A 23282-nucleotide genomic window follows, 5' to 3' on the forward strand; every position below is an offset into this window, starting at 1 on the left:
GAGAGAGAGAGAGATCCTCGTGATCACGGTGAGGGTGGGGGCAAGGTGGATCGTGGATTGAGTCATTATGCTCAGAGGAGACCACAGGCCTTGATGCGGGAACGGCTGCCATCGACTCGTGAAAGGAAACCGGATGATTCAACGCGTACAGACAGACAAAGTAGTCGCGGTGTCTACTATATACTGCTTAGTATCTTTTCCTCATTCAGTTCAGCGTCATTGTTTCCTCTCCTGATTATTTCTGCTTCTACAATCGACTTTGGTCAGATGGACAGAGATAAGTCATAGAACGTTCATCAAGTTCGATCGCGGATGCACGCGAGAGAGTTTAAAGCGAAAGACGAAGATAAACGAGATCCTCGATCCCACGTTAACTCATTATCGGCAAGTTCTGTGCTCGCTCTCCCAGAAAATTAATGGGATAGCAGATTCGCATGCGCTTTCATATCTTCCGTTCTTCTACATTCGGGCCTATTGTCCCTATTACAATTAATTCCTGCTCATTGAATTAATCGTCTCCTTGTTAGCACAATAAATATTTTATTTGTAGAACAAATAATTTTATTTCGATTTCTATTTAAAAAAATTTTTTTTCTGTCTCGGGCAATGAAAGTCTATGACGATTTAACATTGTTGCTTCACTACCATACATGTCGGTTTTCAACTACACTAACATTGTCATCCAATGAAAGGGAAGTTCTCGCGTCACACGACACCACTAACATCAGCACGTACCATAATATTATGACATCAAGCCGGTTCTGACTGGTTTAGTATCGATGCTATTACCGGGGCTAATCCGCCACCGGATTTTATCTCGTCCCCAATACTAATACAAATCAAATGAGAACAAGATTTTAACGCGAGTCGCTACGAAGAAAAAAGATAAGAAGAAGCACAAACTAGAAGAAACAGGTTCGGAAAATAGCAAGTACGTCCCTGCAAGTCAACAGAACCCGTAGAGCTTGTTGGCCGTTTTAGATCGATCACCCAGTTCTTAGGGAGGATTAAAGTATCTTTTGACAAGTCATTTTTGTTTGTTCGCTTCCTTTCTTCAAGGCAAGAAAGCGAACGAAATAGATTTCGACGTTGATTATGGTTTTATCTATCTCTCGAGTCATAAAACCAGAAATTAATTTCAGACATCAGACATTCAAATCTAAACTCCTTCTCTCCTGATATATAATAATAAAATTGCAATGGAAGATATTTTCACAAAAATCACAAGTATATTTATGTTTGAATATATTGTCGCATCAAGTCTATCTCTCTCTCTCTCTCTCCTCCCTCCCCCTCCCCCTTTCTCCTCCCCCTCTCCCTCTCGTCGAAGAAAAAGAAAACATGTCAATTATATAAAAATTATTAAAAGGAATTATGAAAGTTAAAAATTTATTGTTAGTCAAAAATGTTTATAAGAAACATACGATAAGACATAAAATATTTTCTTTTAATTGATATGAACGCAAATGATTATTATAGGTGCTTAACTGTTCATAGAATTAGAAGTAATTAATAAAAGGAAAAATCTGTCTTCTATTTTAAGCAAATAAATAACTTCAGTCGCGAGTAGATAATTAAATAATTTACCATGCATCAAGTATAGTTATTAAATTCCTAAGTAATAATACGTGTCTTATATTAGCATTTCATGCGTGAATAACTAGGAGAAGGTAAATATAGTGACATAAACATATAATAAAGTCACTTGATTAAAGAGCCTTCGCAAATCGCATTTCACTGGCGAGAGGAGGATAAGCATTAAAGGTCCGTCGTGTCCTGGCGTAATCACGAGCGTTAATATTCTTCGCGCGTGCGTGCATACACGCGTGAGTACTCCTACGTGTCGACTGCGCGCGGTTCAATAAAAAGCCGCTCGGATGTGAAAATCATCATCGCTGTTGTCTTCGTAACGACGTGGAACGCATCGAAGAAAAATGTACGGTCAGCTGAAATATACTCTGAGAAGTTCATTAGCTCTCTTAATGCGTGAGGGTGTTGCGTGCTATTGCGTGGCACGCGTGGGGTCGCGGCACACAGCGAACAGCGGGAGATAGTAATTTGCGGCATAATTTAAAGGAGACTTCATATACTTTCACGGGCATTACGAACGCTCCACTTGCGATTCGCGTAACCGCACGTTTATGTATCGCGACTCTCGCCTCGTACATACAAGAGTGCGTATATACGCAACACGGAACGGATCTTTATAATTTTGTCGCATTTGTCTGTCCGTTTAAATTGCCCTCTCAATTATCGGGCGTGTTAGGCATATTCGTTAAATCACCGATAATAACAATGCATGTGCATTGAAAACGTATAACTCTTCGCAAAATTGTATATTGCGTATGGCATCGGTTTCGCAAGTGTCCATTACTAGTTCTGTAACTTTATAGTAGTTTCGTATATGATTTAGAAAGAACTCGATTAAACCAGTAACTTTATGTCTTATTTAGCCTTATCAGAACTCCAACTATTTAATAAAGAAATACGATATGCAAATGCTATACATGACACTTCAGATAGATACTATGATTACATAATTGAATTCCTATTGATTACCTTCATATGTATCGTACAAATAAGAAATGCTTCGTTATCTTTATAAAGTAATAGAACAGATGGAAGAAAAAAACATATTTTATACAAATTATAAAATTATTGTTGCCTTGCGCAAATCTAAAATTTCTATTATTCTTTTTCTTGAAAAAGAATTATATTTTTTCACAGTTCCACATTTTTAATTTCTTATCCCAATATTCCGATTCTATAACTCTTAACGGTATGTTGCACAGTTTTTTTTACCATATATAATATTTACGCAACAACAGTATCAATTTGTAGTTAAGAGTTATTGAATCGGGGTACAGGTCTCGTGTTTTATCTTTTTTCGATAATGTATAGATAATTGCTAAAGTACCGCTACATCGGGCTGCAATTAAGCCGAAATGAGATTGCCCCTCGCGAGGAAGAAAGTACCGTGTCACGATCGCGTTTGTGCCTTTCCGAACATCAGAATTGAAGAATTTACGAGTCCATTGAGCGAGCACAAGTATTTGCCCTCCACTTCCTTCTGGCTGAACGTCACGTCTCATGCTCTCTCGCGGTTCCGTTCGACCGGTTGGTCGAATTTCGTAACCTCACGTCGCACCGCCTCTCGTCTCCTTTCGGCCGTACGTCCATCCACGCGAATTCAATGTCCATGCAAAGCAAACGGCGGCTCCGGCACGGCTGTCAATTATCCGTTATATACGGCCCTGGACCTCGAACCCATCTTTAACGACCTCTCAAACTTAGCGAGAGGGGAAAAGAGAGGGAAAGGTGGGACTCATCCTCCCGCCTTGCGCCAAGAAGCGCCGAAAATTCACGGGGGGCACGAGGATCACGAAACAACGTCAATGACGACGGAGAGAACGGGATCGAAGACGAAGAGACGATGTGAGATAGACCAGGGAGGTTTCTACGAATCATTTGATATTCCAACGTTCCCGCCACGTAGCTCATGGGGATATCCTTCTCCTTTTGTCTTTGTCTCGAGGAGAGCAGATTCACCAGCGTGCACTGTATTATACTTCACCGCCAAATGTGTCAGAATTGCAAATGCGTGCAATCCGACGAAACACGTCGAGAGGCGGCGGCAGCGGTTCGATAGAAACAGGGCGCGAATTCCGCAGTGCGAGCTCTAAGATATATTCGAAGACGATGGAAAGAAGAATGTTAGAAAGGAGCCATAGGGGACAATGGTGTGAATCGCAACCGAAATGTCGGAAGAATCTTAGATCTACTTTAACAATGGAAATTTGAGACAGACTCTATTATTTTTGTCGCATTCTGAATGTCGACCCTTTGAATGCGACGTTTCTTATATTCCCATCGCGTAAAAGTTATGTTTCAATCATTGTGAATAATATTTACACAAACATTTAAATGCTAATTATGTAACATCTATTAATGTTTAATACTTTGATTTTATCCTATCCTAATTTTCAAACAGTTTATGTTGTTTTTTATTTCATTTTACGATAATAATTTTTTAATCAAGTAAAAAGAATATTTTCACAAATTCAATCACAAATGGATACTTAAATAATTTCGATAATATATGATGGATAAAAACAATTGTTCATATCAAAACGTAATGCACAAATTCGCGTTAGCGAACAAAGTTCGAGTTAACAAATCTTCTAAAGGGTTGAATCACGCTTGTCCAGAAAGGACAGAGCAGTTGAACAGGATGTTAAAGTTAACAAGGCTTCATCTCTTTTCGCTCGTAAACGCCAACGCCTCGTAATTATAACGAGATGTTTCCTTCGAATATAACGAGCATAGCTGATAAGATCGGAAAGTAATAGCTCGAAGATAGCTAACACTTTGAATCAGTCCTTATTAAAGTCATGCATCAAATGTTGCATAAATTAATGGGACGATTCCTATTTTTTAATATTTAATTAGCTAATACGGACGTGGATATTTATAAAATATTTGTGAAATTATGCATGTCATATAGGAAGTATTATCGTACAATATATAACGAACCGATTAGTCATAAATGTGAATATCGTTGCATGTCGTCAATGACGAGAAATGTAAACTGGTTTTCGTGTCACTAACCTTAAATCTAAAGCGATCACAACGTCGAGATTGACTACAGTCTTCGGCTATGGTTCTTCTTTTCACAGTCAATCTAGAAAGATAACACACGATACTTTGATTTTGGCCTTGAATCCAAATGATGCAAATGCGCACAGATAATGCAGTATCACACAAAAAATTTATGACGCCACGTTAGAAATCCGGAAAGGATAATCGCGTGATAGTTTGCTGATTCTTAATTGTCTCAAGATATTGTTTAACGTACAGGATGATCAAAATATATAAGCCATATTAAATAACATACATACATATTAATAGAATTAAAAGTAATGATATTAATATAACAATTATTTAAATTTAATATTAGAAAATATGATAAAAGTTAGGTTTCAAAAAGCTGATAAAAAATGTTATCAAGTATAAAATTATAAGAAAAGATAAACATAGAGAAAAATATAAGGCAAAGCTTTTTCCAATATCGTTCATCATTATATATGGGCGTAATCTTTCGTCTCTTTTCTCGATATCAAATTGCAATACATTCACTCAAGTGAGCGGAAATGTGCCCACTTGAAAAATTGACTCTACTTGGATGGTCCCGCACACGCCGCGAATAAGATTGCCTTTGTAATTTCTCCACTGGCCTCTACAAGCCGAGCTTCTTTAAAAGCACCACGCGATTGAACGCGCGCCTCGCTGATCCGCCGAAGGTGCGTCGCCGGCCGGATAATGGCTTATTAACAAAGCGTTGCCGAGGAACGCGGGGAAGTGACAGAGGGGCCTTGACGAGAATCGTACGAAGGAATCGAAAAGAGAGACGGAGAGAATGCGAGAATCCTGACGCCGGGAGTCGAGTCACGGGTTACTTCGACGCCTTCGTAGAATGGGTCCCAACACAACGGGGCTTTAATTACGCCGATATCACGGTAATTAAGCCGATCAATGCGTGCTATTGTGCGCCAAGCGGAGAGCCTCAGTGCTTCACCCGGGTTCCTATCCGCAATCCCGACTACGAGTCTCCTCCGCATGCCACAAAAGCATCCCACCTTCCGTGGGGATACAAGGACGCATCCTGCCTGCAGTCGAATCTTCACCGCAACTATCTCACCGCCGCCACGCCGTGGAAAAGCCATGACAAAGAACGGGGAGGAGAATAAACACAGTGACTCTCCCAATCCCGTCGATGATACGCAAACCGTTGGGCCTTCTACCTACCGGTGACGAGAACATCGGATATGAAGAACCATCGTGAGCACTCAAATGGATCCCTTCATGGGGAGATTATTTCGTTCGATCGTTCGATCAGATCCGAATCTAATGGAATTCAATGGAGGGGAACGCTTCGCGGAGCATTGTTTCTATGCTTTTCAATCTTTTTAATCCTTTAAAGCGTGACGACCGAACACTAAAATCGTTCCATATCTTTAATGTGTACTTAATAGTAGTTATATTTTGTTATATTTTGCAGATAGATTTAAGGGGTTCCAAAAGCGACAGAATTATCAATATTACAGATTAGAAAGTTCTCCGAATTGGCTGTATAGATTGTAAAATCCTTTTACACAATTAAAATACAAAAAAAGATGCAAGATAATCGATTTGGAAAAAAATAAAAAAATTATTATATTATCATTATAATTTTTAGATTTATAGATGAGGGATTAGTATAGATAGATTTAGAAGAAAAAGGAAGAGTGTATAAAATTAGAATTGATATAGTCAGAGCAATTATTCCCCCAAGTTTATTAGGAATAGATCGGAGAATAGCATAGGCAAAAGAAAGTATCATTCAGGTTGAATATAAGTAGGTATAACTAAAGGATTTGCTGGGGTAATCTTTTCTCGCATTTTTTATGCATATTTTAATTGTATAAAAGGTATTTTGCAACTTGTACAGCCAATTCGAAGAACTACTTTTTAATCTGTAATGTTGATAATTTTATCACTTTAGGATCTCCTTAAAATTTTTTTGTATTCAATTGATATACTTCATTTTCATCTAATTATTATATACAATTATTTACAATTATTTTCTTATTAAAGAAGTATAAATTAAGATTGAAATATATTAGTTTTAATTTTAACATTATATTTTTTTTACAAAACTCTTGTAGTACTCCATTAAGAAGAAAGTTGCATAATAATTTATAAAAGCACATTAAAGGCACTATTAGGCAAGATAATATTTCGTTCTTAACGAACTACATTTATCTCTAATACTAATTTCTAAAACCACGAATGTATTATTCCGTTTGAATATCTGATTGCGCATCTTAGATTGATATGCGGTTCACATTGGAATGCCTCGTGGCAACGAATGGATAAAGTCATTAATTCCAAGTTGCATATGATCTCCGTTCGCAAAGAAATACATTTTTAAATAAACATACTGCAATTATGGTAATCAAACAAGCAAAAAAGAAAGCCATACGTTTATCTAATATCTCTCTAATATTTCTGTATTTCAATCATTATAATTACGATACCGAAAATATCAGCATGGAAAGTTTACGAATAATGATTCGACAAATTCTCCATTAAATTTTTTATCTTACGGCAATAAAGAAAGATGTAATTTTGTCTTACAAAATCATCATCTTTCGAAATAATTACTGTTTGATGATCTACGCAGATATATGAAGAAATATATATATATATATATATTATTTTTTTTTTTCATGCTATACACTCGAATATATTCAATGCTGTACACAGTTACAGTATTTCTCAATTTTCTTGATTATCTCTGCTAACCGTGCGATTACGTTATGATCTCAAATGCATATTTATTACTTATGGAAAAAATATGTACACTTCAAATATTTTGGAATCAATAAATTAAATGATATAAGCTTCTTGTACATTATATTGAAATAAACTTATCAGACAACATACACAAGTTTTAAGTTGTTCCACCTTTCGAAAAATAGTTCTTATCTTAGTTTATTCGCTTCCTCTTTTATCCATTAGTGATGAGTAAATACCACATAATTTATCCAAAGGTGAAACAATTAATCCTCTCATTAATTTATATTTATATCAAAATAAAGAAATTCGTACATGTTTGTAATTCTCGTTATCTTCTACTTTTTCTTGGAGAATATATTTACTAGATTTACATAATTTATTTCCTTAATTAACGTACAGACGTCTAGTTGCTATGTGTTTGTAAGTCTCTTCATTAAATTTTTGTACGAGATGCAGAAAGCGATTTAAAAGAGCGAGAGAAAGAAAGAAGGCACGTTTGTTTGCTACTGCCTATATAGTTTTTCAGTATTTGTCGTAAGAGTTAGGATACTGAACATCTCTTTGCGAAGACCCGCTTCATCCGGTGTTCCCCTGTTTCAAGCAAGAAAAATGTTCAGAAATACGCCGACTTTGTTCCTCACTTTTTGATTTTAACGTCTGTTTGTTCCACCATTTCCTGAAACATGTACCGATGTACCAGAGGACGGACTGGATGCATTCGATTCTTTATCTGCAACTCACGCAGAGATAGCAAGGTTCCATTAGTTGTGTTTACTTGGGACTGTCAAAGCGCATTGAGAGACATATAGACTAGCAAAATATAAACACATTATATCTAATAAATTATTAGTAATAGATTGCGCTCAAATTTATTCTATAAAATTAATTAATGGATATGATTAAAAACGTTGCGAAATTTCCAAAATATATATAATTAAAATTAAATATAATTAAAATAGAAAAACTTTTTCATAAAATTAAAATATCTACGTAAAGATGATTTCTCAAATTTTTATTATTTAAATTAAAGAAACGTAAGATAATTGGTTATAACATAAATATATGTTCAATTGCATATACATGAAAATATATCGTGCATTATATAATTACAAGATTTTTATGTCTAATTAAAGATAATTTTTCATTAAAATCGAAAGAGTAAGAAACACAGTTTTTACCTACGTCTTTAAACATGCTTTAATATTATGAATTTGTATTGACCAATTGTATTATTTTTTAGGTCACGGTCACTGGTTCAACCACGACAAGTACGAACACAGTCCATCCTAGTGTAAACGATATGGACTGGTTCGCCGGTGTCGCCGAGGAAGAATTGTTGTATTACACCGGCGTCGGCAACGACGTCGATTCCTTGTGGGCTGTTATTGGAAGCTTTGTACCCCCGCCACCTAGACCACCTTATCTACCCGAAGAGAGCATCGCTACCGATGGACTCACTACTTGCGATTTATGTTCGTGGGCATGGAGGAACGACAGGCATTCTTTTTCTCTGGATGGCACCCTTGGTAAGTCTTACATTTCTCGTAATATGAATGCTATCATATTTCTTTGTTCAGATGATGTACTAGTTAATTTTAATTTAACTATTTGTTATACAAGTGTAAACAGAAGCAAGGATTTGATTTTTAAAATCCGCTTTTATAAAAGCTGATATATAGACATAAAAAATATATAAAATAAAATTATATCTTTAAAAATAAAGTCCTGTGATACACTAATTATAAGATTACACATTCACAAGAAAAAAATCACGAGAAATTAATTCTTTTCAAACTATTGATATTTAAATAAAATTTCGACACTAAAAAATAAATATGTTTAATTTCTCATAACTTTTAAATATGAATTTTATTCAAACGTTTTAATTGTTCCATATTAACATCACTTAATCGCAATTCAAGGGGTTTCTATCAGGCACGAGTAGAAGTACTATCAAAATACGTTCGCTTCAATATGGCGTTTGTCATTTACTAAGCTCTGTCAGTTTTTCTTGTCATCACTTCAGCTAGTAGTTCTCAAAAGACGAGTGTTCTTTCGAGCCATACATCTGTCCACATCAAGACCGAGAGTTATTCCTCGTATACACACTCGACTGTGTTTGCAACGTATTTATTCGTCAAACAGCTTTTCCAGTCTAGTACGTGCTTCAGGATTTGGGGAGATCCCTCTCGAATAAACGTCAACGAAGGTTCATTGTAACGAAACTGTGAAATTCTTATTCTTCTAGACACCCTAATGAAGGGCGTTCAAAACACACACATACACAGATTCTCTTCTAATTATCATTATGTCATATATAATTATTATTTCATGTATTATTCTAATATAGTTTCGTTAAAAAAAGGATAAATATAAATTAAACAAAGAAGATTTTTTTTATTGAAAAGTTAAATTTAACGTGTGTACGTTAATTACGTAACAGTGTGATACATTTTATAAGAATACCTGTACACATACTACGACTTGGCTTGCGAACTTTTCAAACATCTTTATTTCTCACTCTACCTGCTACACACAGGAAGTATTATATATGAGGATTTTCATTATTCGAAATTGCTCCAAATCAAGGGTTGAACACAAGATAAATGTCGATGCGATGATGAGAGAGATCATTATTACAAGCACACGAGGTGATCGTCTTAAGCACGTTCATTAAACGTAATGATTAGTAAAGGTACAACAGCATACTGTGTTTTTTATCTCTTTTGTCGTGATTTTTGTCACATCTTAATTATGAGAGTGCAAAATGCATTCAATATACAGTTTTACATAATCGTAGATAATATTATATTATTTTTTCATGTATAATTACATGCTAAAAGAAACAGAAAATGATAATGCTGCTATACAAGAGACAGAAACAAATTGAAAAATATTAAAACCGCAGTAGATATTACAGAAGATTGCCGGAACATCGTTGAAAATTTCATGCCGTATTTTCTTATCTTTTCTTACTCATTTCTTGTCTCTCATTTGTAGTAGCATTAATTATTGTAACAGACATTGCTAAAATTGTTTCCGTTTTTTTATAACGAAAGTTGCCCCCCAAATATATTATTTATATACTAATCATATATATTTGTTTGTTCTTGATTTTAAACTGAAGGATTACAATATTAATATAAGTGCATTGTAACGATAACAATTGTCGACTACAAAAGAATTCGTCAGACCTCCCTATACGTTTCCTATCGTAACGTGTAAACTGTAAGGGATAATTCTCGGATGCTTTGCCCTAACGTATAGGCCGACCTTCACATCCGGTTGATGTGCCCCGACCAATCAGAAACACGCCGGTCCCGCTCTCATGATTCTTTCTTTCGGGATCGGTGTTCGCATGTACGCACGAAACATACGCAAGTTTCTGCATCATGACACGCGGTGTTTCCCCACTCCTTCGATGGGCCTCCTCAAGGGCCTCGCCCCTATCCTCTTCCGTCCCGCCGACCCCGTCCGGCTCGCATTATCGCCATTACCATGAATTCCCGCAGTTATTACGCCTCTGTTGCACCGCCACCAAAATGGCGGCTGGGTGCATCCTATCGTGCGAGGAGGACGCACTCTTCGTTTGCTCTTCTTTTTATTGTGGCGCCTGCGCTGCCGGTATGTCGTGCTACGTTATACCGCTCGACAATTAACGTCGAGAATGGCGGCGGTCGACGGTGGGGATAATTGACCCTGTCAGGACTATGACAGCACTTTTACACTGTTGCATGATTCGCTGGGTCGATCTCTTCTCGTACTTTATATTTTGTATCGGATAACTTGTAGCGTATTTCCGGTCGCAATGAAAGCCGAGGTTTTAAATTAGATTTGAATCTAATCTCCCTTGATCGCTCAAGCATGTTTCCGACGATAAAATCATTTGATACTCTTGCAAGTTCAATCACAATGTCATAGATATTCTCTATGTAGCGCGTGCGCGCGCGCGCGCGCGCGCGTGTGTGTGTGTGTGTGTGTGTGTGTGTGTGTGTGTGTGTGTGTGTGCGTGAATAGAGCATATAACTATTTATAAACTTCGAATGAAAGCTGTTAGGCATTACATCATCGTCATACCAATTAAATCTTAATTACTATCATGTTATAACTTGTTCTAACTTGAGAAAAAAATTTCTCATTCTATTCTTCATAAATGCACGCGTCATGTATTACATGGTTTACGAGAAACGTGTTTCGACGCGCGACTCGACATCCTCGTCATCAAATCGTGTACGAAGTATGGCGCACGAGTGGAACCTGGCGATAAATAAAGAAAATAGAACCGGAGTAAGAGAGCGGTGCATCAGGGGCTTCAAGGAGGCTGGCAACGGCGGTAATCATCGCGTCACTTCCCATCCTTCACGACGTAATAATTACGAGATCGCGCCTCTTACTCTCGACGTGATGCAGGCCCGTGCTTGTCGACGAGAAAAGACAACGAGAGAGGCGGGGAGGCCGAGACAAAAGAAAACAGAGGAGAGAACGGACTTAATGCGAGCTTGCGAGTATCTTTCGGTCTTTTGCCTCGTGTCGACGTAGGCCGCACGATTCGGCGTGACTTCAACAGCGAGCAATAACTCGTACATTTCGCACTCGAAGATCTGCGCGAAGGTTCGTTAACGCTCGACGAGGGTGGCATTTATTATGTGAACGACGAGTAAAAATTTCACACTGAGAGCCAGTAAGAGATTCGCAAATAGAACAAAAGGTGATTAATTATTGTACCCTCAAGGAATGTTTCAGTCAAGGAAGTGTGTCAAGTTAACAGAGAAAAGTAGTTTGTATTTATTAAGTTTTCAAGTGCGCAGGAAATGTTAAATTTGATTTATCAAAAAAATCAAAAAATATATAAATTTCAATTTTAATTCATTTTTGCAATCCTTTAATATCGTAAAAAATGCTTTGACATCAAATCTACAATATATTTTATTATATAATATAGACTGAATTTTTTTTATTTATATTATAAATAAAATTATAGATTTAATTATTGTGTAGAGATATTAATATTTCTAAAACTTTATAACAAAATAGATCAATATATAAATATCAAAGATAAATGGACTTGCTCATTTTTTATCATAAAAATCTTTTATGGCATTTAATACATTCGTAAAAATAATCTATATTATGACTAGATATATATTTTTGAGCTATATAATAAATAATGTTTTTTGATCTATATAAATAAACATATCGAAAAAACAAACTTTTATATATTTGTAATTACTTTTGTCTGTCTCTAATATTTGTCTCTTATTGTGTTAGAAATTTTATGTTTTATATAAAGTGGTTAATCTCTGCATCGGAATATAAATCGATTTAATAATGTGGGACGCATAACGGTGCGTGTATAAATTGCCAAACATTAATTGCACCATGACATTAAGCAAAGCGAACTACGCTGCACAGTCTTGATTCTCAAAGAAATAAGAAATAATGAGTATAATAAGTTACGATATGTAAATCACTCTCGTTCAAACACTTCCGGTTTCTAGGACTCTAAGTTAGATTAAAGCATTAATAACTGCATTAATTGTAACAGGGAATAATTGGGCTATTCAGAATAAAATTGATATTTTCATTTAATTATCCCATAGATATAATAGAATTAAACTTCTCTGCATAATTCGAAATAAAACCCTCCTTTAAATAATCAAAAATTGTACATCTAATTCACGCTATGCCTGCGAGCACGTTTTGCTATTTCCATGGTACGATAACCAGCAGGTAGCCGTACTCTCTCGCGTATATCCGCACTGGACTGATGTTATCTTGTTGCGTATACGCCTGGACCAAGAGAACGTAACGAGGCTTCCCTTAGTTCAACGGTAAGCATCTCCTCCGTCTCCTCCATTCCCTCTTCTTCTTCTTTACTGTTTCACATCGTCGTTTCCCGTGCTCCTCTCCATATCTTCCTTTTTCAACGAGCCACAATGTCGAGCATTCGCTGCGACGAAAGTAAGCACCTTCGCGCCTGTATATCGCGCGATGCCGACGAATGCAAACGAGAACAAGTAGCAAGGAGGTCTCGTGCGTGCGAGAAATTTCATGGGCTAACTCTTGAGTCCCACCTTCCCGCCTCTTTATGTGCCCCCGAGCCGTACACTTTTAATCTAAAAGCCGATCTCGCCCACGTAGATTTATTGGCAGGACCCCCTCCCCCGGCGAAGCTGTATTCGAATAATGCGAAGACTATCACTCGTATATTTCGATTACGTGATTGCATGCGTTAGAATTTAATTTGTCGTTTCATGGAGAATAGAACATTTTTTAATTGAAAGAAAATCCAAAAATATGATAAAAAATGTTAGATTAATTGATGAATATAATCGCTTCTTAAGGAAACGATTTGTACATTGAAAGAAAAGATTGGCTGCTACAATAAATTAGATGATAAAATATGACTTAGCATTTTTAATTGACTGCAACAGCCAATATTTTGTTGCAGCAATTTTTGATTGTTTTAGCTTATCTACAATGTCAATATAAGATTTCGATAGGCTAACGCAACCAAAAATTGTCTGCTATAATCAATTAAAAGTGCTATGCTATATTCAGCCAATTTTTTCTTTTAGTGTATAATTAAAAAAATTTTGTAACGATCATCTTATTATTAGCGACAAGGCATGTTAAATATGGATGCATTAATGATATATGAATCTATAAATGTATTTTAAAAAATAAGTGATAATATTTTAAATAATTATATATGTACATCATGTGCGTACTTTCTTTTTCAAAATGAAATTTATATATTATAGATTTATACATTGATTCGTTTAATTTACACAATGCAGGAATATTATTTTTGTATTTTGATTTATTGTTTGATAAACATGGATAAAGACTCGTGTATTTATTAAAAACGATATTAACAAAAGAAAGAAATAAAAAATAAAAAGAGCTTCACGAAACAAAGCGAAATGATATAATACTCAAATGATATAATACTCAATTTCTTATCCTGTAATAGGATAAGAACGTTCATAATTAAGGTAAGCATTGATTCAATGTCTATAAAGTTTCTCGATTGTGTCGCCGGTATGAATACACAAGTAGACTTCATTCTGCCGATGATGGATATGAAAAATGATTCGCGATCTCGCGGAGAGGCACGTATGAATTATCGCAGGCTCACTAATGCCATCAGATAGCTGTCATGAAAGCGGAGAAATTACACAGGAAGAGAGACTAAGACTGGTGAGCGTATTAATCGTGCATTTTAGTGGATAATTAATTCAACTTCAAAGAGTCACGAGTTAATTATATGTAAATAAAGATCGCTGGCGTAGATAGGCAAATCATCAATCTTGCGAGAAGCGGTCGGCGTACTGCTATGTTCGCCGGCACACACGTGAATTATAGAAAACGGTAAATTGGATAATGGTATGTTTATTACTGAGATAGTGCATTGCACATCGATGCCCACGCGCGCGCTCATGTATCGCACAATTTTGCTGCAACGAACAGCGATTGAGCGCACCGCTAACGATGATTGGTACGGAGTTAATTATCGTGTCCTCTATATTATTTCCTTTTGACAGTCTCCTTGTACAAATTACTCAAAGATTACGCACCGAAGTTTGCTTTATAATAGTGCATATTAATCACAACTACGAAGCTGTCGTAATCTACGTAATGCCGCGGCGATAGCTAGGACGCAGTAATTAGTGAGTCTCACGGTACACTAGTGCGCTAACGTTTTCATTAAAATAGCGAGCGAGGTTTATGACATTTCATTTAACCTGCGATATCTCACGCCGCTCAATTATATTTCGTGATTATATAATTCGCGTTACGCTCCGTTGTCGCAACCTCTTTTCGACGCCTCGCAAACAGCGATATGCCAATAAAATCTATTATCCATCTGTTCTTTATCGATGAACTCTTTGAACCGGCGCAGTGCAATAAGTTGAAGTGAAATAAATATATATTTGTTTCATTTCAATTTATTGCACCTTATGCAGCAGTTCAGAGAGTTCATCGATAAAGAACAGACGATATGTTCGTGATTCTGCAAGAAGAAATAAAATCGATGTCGCCACAAATTAAAATCCCCGTGTATTCCGATGAATTTACCATGATGTAAAGATCGCAGTACAGACTTTTTCATAGCGCATAGTGCATACAAGAGAGTCAACAAATTAGAATTCTTTCTTTCCTTCCATTTCATTGAAAAGTGAAAACTTTGATTGATTGATTATGCAAAAATCTGTGCTGCAGCGTTAAATATCCATTCTTATACAACATGCAGTAAACAAACATCATTTAATTATATAAAATAGTAATCGTAAAAGGAATCATATGGCGATCATATTTATTAATTTCTGATATGAAAGGCACCAGAATTAAAATTTTATTGTACTTTTTAAATTCTTTATGTATAAAGTAATGAGAAGAAACACACGTAACTCAGAAAAACACTTTTATTCTTATCCAAGAACTGTTAGGAAATCTTCTTTCTCTCATATTTAAATTTTTCTCGAAGACTTTCCTTTAGCAGCTGACTATTTATGCTTTGCTGTTTCCAACAGTATTTCAATATAATTAAGATTACCAGAAACGATTATATGAAGACAGTTGAAATCATTCCGGCGAGACTTCCTTATCTGCGGCACTTACCGAGCTATGCCGAACATAGTTGCTTTATCTGGACAACACGAAATGTGGCGCGGTACCGGAAACATCCGCGTTCCACCTGCCGATGGCATCGCGCTCGTTTAGGAATGCTTGTAAAGACGCGATCGATCGTCAGAAGCGGTCGTTATTTATCGTCCCTTTTCAACTTTCTTCTTGTCAACTCGCGTTGTTTCACGTGGGCGTGCGGTTAGGTGAGAACGCGAAAGAAGATGTTAACACCCGTCACGTATCTCTATACTAAACATCGTAGAAATACCACAGTATTCATGGCGATTGTCGTGAGTCAGGAGATTCGACGAACCCGGTGGCAACCCGCAGAGACTAACTTTTCCTACCCCGATTGCGGCGAAAGCTGTCGACCTCCTGCGCGGTGTGGCTGCTCTTCACAGAATTTTATACGAACCACCCAGAAGTAAAATGGATGTCGATATTTTCTACACTTAGCTCTTTCTGTGAGATAATTAAGCTCTATTTCAATTTTACTCAAACTGTATTTGGAGAGCTGTTATAATTTCTTGTTGCGCATATCATTAAGATATCTTATTAATGTGAAAGGTTGAATTTTTTATACAATACATTTTTTGCAGATATTATAAATAAAGGTATACCTTTTTTTATGTGAATAAGGATTTTATTAATTTTATTTCAATGTACTAATTTTGCGTTAAGTGTAGCATCATTATACTATAACAATTTTCAGTTTCTGTGAAAAAAAATATATAAGAAAATGTAAAAATAAAATGATCGAATAGTCATAGAAAAAAGTTATACCTTTTTATGATATTATGATATTTTTTAAATAAAATCTTCAACTTTCTATTAAATATACGTGTTCATAATAGTAACTCTACAGACAAAAAGTTCTTCGGACGACACTTATGATTCGCACTATTACATGACGTTAAAAAATAAAGTCATCAAATTACGACTCATCGATTATATTCCAGAGTGACCGACTGTAATGTCATTCCGTAAAATGCGACAATGGCGCCTTTGTTTTCCTCCTGGACCTCTTCTCGTACATTATTAACGATAACGCGCATGCCTCTTGAGAAGGTTTTTAAAGACATACTCCGGCTTCGTGAAGAAGTGCTCTTCTATCTTTCTTGTTCTCCGTGCCTTTCTATTTCGCTTCTTTTTGGCCCAACGAGCGCAGAACGAGCCACACACAGAAGAACCTATCCACTCGATTCTATTCTTACACTTTTATCCGACGTAGGTACGAACCTGACGTTGACGTGTACCAAGTACCTTCGAGCGTGTTTCTCGAGTTCAGGGTTGATGTAGTATATGAGCGAACGATTCCGTTAACTAAGCTCCGTTTGTATAAGCACAGAGTATTTCTCACGAACAGCCACTGGGAATAACCGACTGGTTCTTCAAAGAAAGTTTTTTGCTTATTAATGCATGCAGATGCCATTAATATGCCAAAAGTTTCACTCACGAAATTAGACATTACATGACACGTTATGAAAAGCTATCAATTGTATAATTTGTACTTTCACATATTAATATATTATGTACTTCTGTGTACATCAATATTGAATAAATATTGAATTGCTTTGTTGCGTTTCCAATATATTATTAGCATCTACAGATTTTTACAATAATATATACACTTTTTCTGCACTCATATTTATATTAATTATATTTCTATTATTTAAATCTTGTATAATAACATTTTTAAATAATTAAGGATTGTTATCAAAATACAAAATGCATTTCTAAAAAAACATGGCCGATATTTGACATTTCCAAAATTGAAATTGAAATTATTTAAATATATTTCTGGATCAGAATTTTTTAATCAATCATTCCAAACATTCTAAACATTTATTTATATATGTTCAAATAATTTTTTTGAATAGAATAACAAAATATATTTTACTTACTTGTAAAAACCAAGATATTTATCTCTTTATTGAGAGAATTTTATTGAGATATCTTATGTACTCATGCAATCATCGACGATACTTCTACTATTGAGATTATTATCGTTGTTTCTGATGTTATATAATCATCGTGACTATTGTTAGCGTACGGATTGCATCGTGCAGCGTATTGATACCGTTTTACGCCTCCGGGGAAGTGCTCGGTTCTTCCATTGCGGCGGCTTCGGAAAGCTGCCAATCAAGGCGCGATCGCGCTCTCCTCGAAGGGCAGATTTCAGATCTGAGATCAACCGACGCAATCTGAATGCGGCGTTCAATGACCCCGCGGCTAAATGCGACGCGTTCACTAAGTACGAAGGACAATGTCCAGTTGGTGAGATTATTCAGATAAATGCATCATTACTGAGCTTTGCAAAGCCTAGTACAGTTGAATCTCTTCCGCGTATCTATCCATCTATCTATTTATCTATCTATCTATCTATCTATTTGTATCATTACTTTTTCTCTTCTCAAGCATGTTGCAAGTAACAGACAAGCTTTTATTTCAACAAACGAAGATAATTTTGTGTATGTACGTGTGGATCATATAATATTTACGAATTAAATATTAAAGATTTTTTCTAATTAAATTAAATGCATTTACTTTGCAGCCAATTAATTAATAAAAATTATTTTTAACTATAGTAAAAAAATTCTCTAAGATTAGTCTTTTAAAACAAAAATTTAAATCTTAAATTCATGAAAAACTTGTTACACTTTTAAATATTTTCTGAAAATTAAATTGTTTTAAAATTTATTTACTATAAATTTACTTATCTCGAAATTAAATAAAGAATACAAAAAAATTAAAATATCAAATTGTTAAGAAAAATGCACAGTCAATGATTCAAAGATGAACGAACACTATGATCAATCAATTCGGCGAGTTCGATCGTTTCGCTTAAATAAGAGCGATTTATTCTGCACAGCTCAATGACGAGGATGAACTTAAGAACTCTCACTCTGTAAAGTGTTGATAATTGATATTTGATCGCGTGCCAGGCCGGCAATTAAATGCTTTCAGGAAGCCGTTGCGGCGGTCGCGTCTTTTTTATCGTGCATGTCAAGCGAGAGAGAGAGAGAGGATCCGAGATGAAGCGCACGTATACACGTAGAAAGACAACCGACTGTCTGACTGTCAGTCCGTCTGTCTCGCCGGCCACACCTTCGCGGACAGACCGACGAAGAAAGAAGAAGAAGAAGAAGAGAAGAGAGAGAGAGAGAGAGAGAGAGAGAGAGAGAAACGAATGTGGAGGAGTATCTCGACTGGAACCTAGAGATGGGATGACGGATAACTCCGTTCAGTCGATCGTTCACCTGGTGATGGATCTGTTCTCGACTATTCTTTATTCCCGGCATTTCCTCCGCACCATACTCTCCCTCATCACCAGAGTGCTGACTCGGAGCACGTTATGTACACCTTATACACATTTTCAATCATGATCTACCATTCGAACTTGTATGGCTTTATCGATTGTAAGTCATAGATAACGAAAGGCTGAGCGGTGTAAAAAAAACTCGATAATACAAATTCTATCGAATTTTATCGTATGTCATATTCGACTAGATAATAATGATATAATAACAGTATTTTTGTTCACTCTCTCTTATTTTTTTCTTTTTCTCTTTTTTTTCGGTAGATATCGATCATTTTAGATATCGATCAGATTAGAATGACGTAACGTATGTCCACTGCAATCAAATCAAGACAGCTCATATTTCGCACATGGTCAGACCATACCGGATGAATAATTCAGCAGTCTCTTAATTCGAAATGTCATCATACGACCGTGTACGAATCTTCTTGACCGCACAGTGCGAATCTGAACAGAATTTTTGTGACGTCCGACATGCTTCGCTGGCACATCAACATTTCATATGCACATTCAACCGAATGTCGATTAGCACAACATAAAACATGAGAAATCGTGATCTTTTCCCGCAAGATAATTTCTTTTTTTTTCCACGAATTAACTCGTTACTGCCGTTAACTGAAGAATTAATAAAAATGTTTGAGCAGTATAAGTCACGCATTTCGAAAACGCGATCAATGCAACGAAATGATTTACATGTCGAAACCCAGCACGCCGCGTATCTTTTATATACGAGAGTTCGAAAGTCGACGGACGATTAACGGTGAAAGTCTTCGGCGTGAATTACGATGTGTCCGGAAGACGCATGCACCTAGCACGCAGGGCGTTTACTCAAAGCTATAATCGATTTTTCGTCACCACTGTGAGAGATTATGACCTATGGTGATGATAAAGCTACTGAACGGTACAGCTTTAGAATGATAAATAGAAAGAAGCAAAAGATTATTGTAAGATAGATTGTATAAGCCATACGATTATAAAAAGATTGTAATGAAATATTGACAATAAATTACTTGGCAATCTTAACATTATTGTATTAGAATAAAGAAAATAGAGATTATATTTTGATGGCTAATTAAATTGCATATTGATTTTATATTTTTATATTTTTATATCAATATCCAAGTATTTCGATATTTTCAGTTATTAGTTTTATAGTTCCTCCATATTTTAATTTTATTTTAATTTTATTGTAGAAAACGTGAATGTATTCATATTATATATCAGAGATAACAACTTTCTATGATTTTTAAATAGATTAATAAACATATAAATAAACAATAAATTAATAATATTTACAGTAATTTACAGTGATTTTTTTTATTGTAAAATTGAATGCGGAAAGAAGTTTAATGATGGAGACAGAAGAACAAATATTGACGAAATATTTGTTAATTTAGAATACGATTTGTTTACAGAAATGCTTAAGAATTAAACACTAACAGGATTAAATATCTCCTGATAAACGAACAGCCGATTAATCTACAAAGGAAGCGCCTCGAATCTCTTAAACCTTACAACATCCTTGCACTTCGACCCCATCTTTATAAGAAAATCGAAAGATCAAATAAAAGTGATTTGCGATTGGATTAAATTCATCGCGTCTGAAACCTCACAACTATTATTGATTTTTCACTTATATAATTACTGTACTGGCTTTTCATAGCACGGCGTCGTCTGATAAAATGAAATTGAAAAATGTATTACCACTTATATAGATTATTTTATACTTTGTTTATTATTGTCCATATAACGCACATTACTGGTGGAAATCAATAAAAATAATGACCACTGTTAAATGGTCGATATAATACAATAGCTAAAAGCCCGCTGTATTTACGCGCATTTATGGAGAGATATCTTATCAGGCTTGCTTTATACGTTTGTTTTAGCCGGTAGCGGGCGAATGTGAAAGAGACGTGAATATGTAATGAGTCCCGAAGCAGGTATATTGAGCCATCAGGTAGATGAGACAACCTTTCACAAACGATGCTTTTAAAATTTTTAGTCACCTGGGTTTTATTTATGAGCGTCCAACCGACTAATTTCTCGAATAATCATGCGAAATTTACTGTCATTGTGTGAGTTTTTTCGCTGGCATATGCGATAACGCTATATGCGAAATGCTATATAACGATGAATAAAATATAGATATTATTGTTAGCCAAACTTTGCCTCTCTATCTACCTAAGCATTTTCTATTATTTTAAATTTACTAAAATCTTTTGAGTAATTAATAATGTCCAGTGTCATTAATTTTTTAATCGATACTAATATAAATTATAAATTAATGCAATTTAAGAATATGGAAAATAACTATAATATAATTCATTTAACTAGCTACAATATGATTACATCAAAGCAAACCTGCATTTTTATTTTTTTATCTATTCGTTTACTTTAAAAATGTACATATTTTGTTTTTATTTATAATTAATTATAAAAAGAGTCGAATTAATTTTCTCAGCAATTTTATTCTTATTTTATTATTCCATCTTGTAATTGCACACATTAAATTTGTACAAATCTTAGGTTTATCAAATTTGGAATAAATTCTTTTCAACGAAGCTGAGTAATATTATTTCCTCACTAACATAAATTTTATGGATACTAACTCATGCGTATTTTTTCCTACAGCCGTTTCAAGTCAGATAGATATAAAGAGCGCAATTAAGAGTAAAAACGCGAGCGCAGCTCAATAAAAAATGAAAAAATAACAAATAGTGAACATGAGGAATTGTAGAAGCAGAAATTACCGGCAAAAAGTATCGCGAAGTAACAGAGTCAACAGATAAGACCCGCAAAAATGAACTTAGACCTCGCCAAGCCTTTCGTTCACAAAGTTCAAAGAGTGAACGATTAAAGTTGCGGTGGCGATAATGACAGAAGATGACAACTCAATTATCATGGTATATACGGTCTCGCAAATTTTAAGCAATTCTTTCTATTTCCTGACTCAACGAATTTAGAGAGACTTGTTCTCTTCTTATCAAAAACATAAACAAATTTTTAACATAAATAAGAGATATTTTCAGTCAAAACATCTTGATGCTTAATAATATTCTTATTGATAATTATATTTATATATTCACATATGAATATTATTAACGTAAGTATCAAAATTCACTTTCACCGAAAATGGCACTCTTCTTTTATTTGTATTTAAAACATTTCTCGATCGATTTTACTTAACAAATTTTTAAGTTTTATATAATAAAAAAATCACGAGATATAATTTGCATATTACAACACTCAAAAAAAATATATTTTTCGCTTGAATTCAATGTCTCTATATTTGAATGGAATTACAAAATTTAATATGAAGGTATTCTCTCGAAACTAGACGTCAAAGTGTTACGGAGAAAAATTTTTATTAAATCGATTCGAATCGATCAAAAAACTTATATAGGTATGTAAAGCACGAAGATGTTGTGGACCGTCCAGTATATGAACAATGTTGTTCTGGCAAGAAAGACGCGGCTGAAAGACCCCCTGGTGTGTCCGCCAGTCCTCGGTGTGGCGGGTAAATTATTGTTCTTAATGACATATTTATCGATGGTGCTGTGGATACCGAGAAATAAGACATTGAGTCACTGCTTCGTCCGTTTCGTGGTAAACCACCAGACTTGCTAAATGTCTTATTCAACTCGTCCAGACCATTTCGTTTTCGCTTCTGCGAAAGATGACAAAACACCTGATGACTAGATTACCAACTAGAATTTATTTTATTTACGTCGCATTTTGACGCGAACAGAATAACAGCTACTAGGAATTTCTTTCTGACAAATCACAAGTAATTGGAAGACGGAAAAAATTATCAAATAATCAAATATCAAATTAAATAGTAGAAAAAGCATCACTAAATAATAACAGAATCATAAATATAGAAAATATATTAAGAGCAAATATGAAAAATGTATTTCATAATAAACATAATATATATATATATATATATATATATATTATAGTAAATTAATTATAGAAATTAATTAATATT

At 35.1% G+C, this 23282-nt stretch overlaps 1 protein-coding gene across 1 annotated transcript in view; it reads left to right on the forward strand.

Moving 5' to 3' along the window:
* The window catches only part of LOC105622812 (TSC22 domain family protein 1), a 78759-nt gene that overhangs the window by 35784 nt on the left and 19693 nt on the right, over window positions 1-23282 (forward strand). The window contains exon 2 of the mRNA XM_012204223.1: window positions 8579-8864. Coding sequence (XP_012059613.1) covers window positions 8579-8864 — 286 coding nt within the window. The remainder of the gene's footprint in view (window positions 1-8578; window positions 8865-23282) is intronic.

Source organism: Atta cephalotes, assembly GCF_000143395.1.
Source record: "Atta cephalotes unplaced genomic scaffold scaffold00049, whole genome shotgun sequence".
In the NCBI taxonomy this organism is placed as follows: Eukaryota; Metazoa; Arthropoda; class Insecta; order Hymenoptera; family Formicidae; genus Atta; species Atta cephalotes.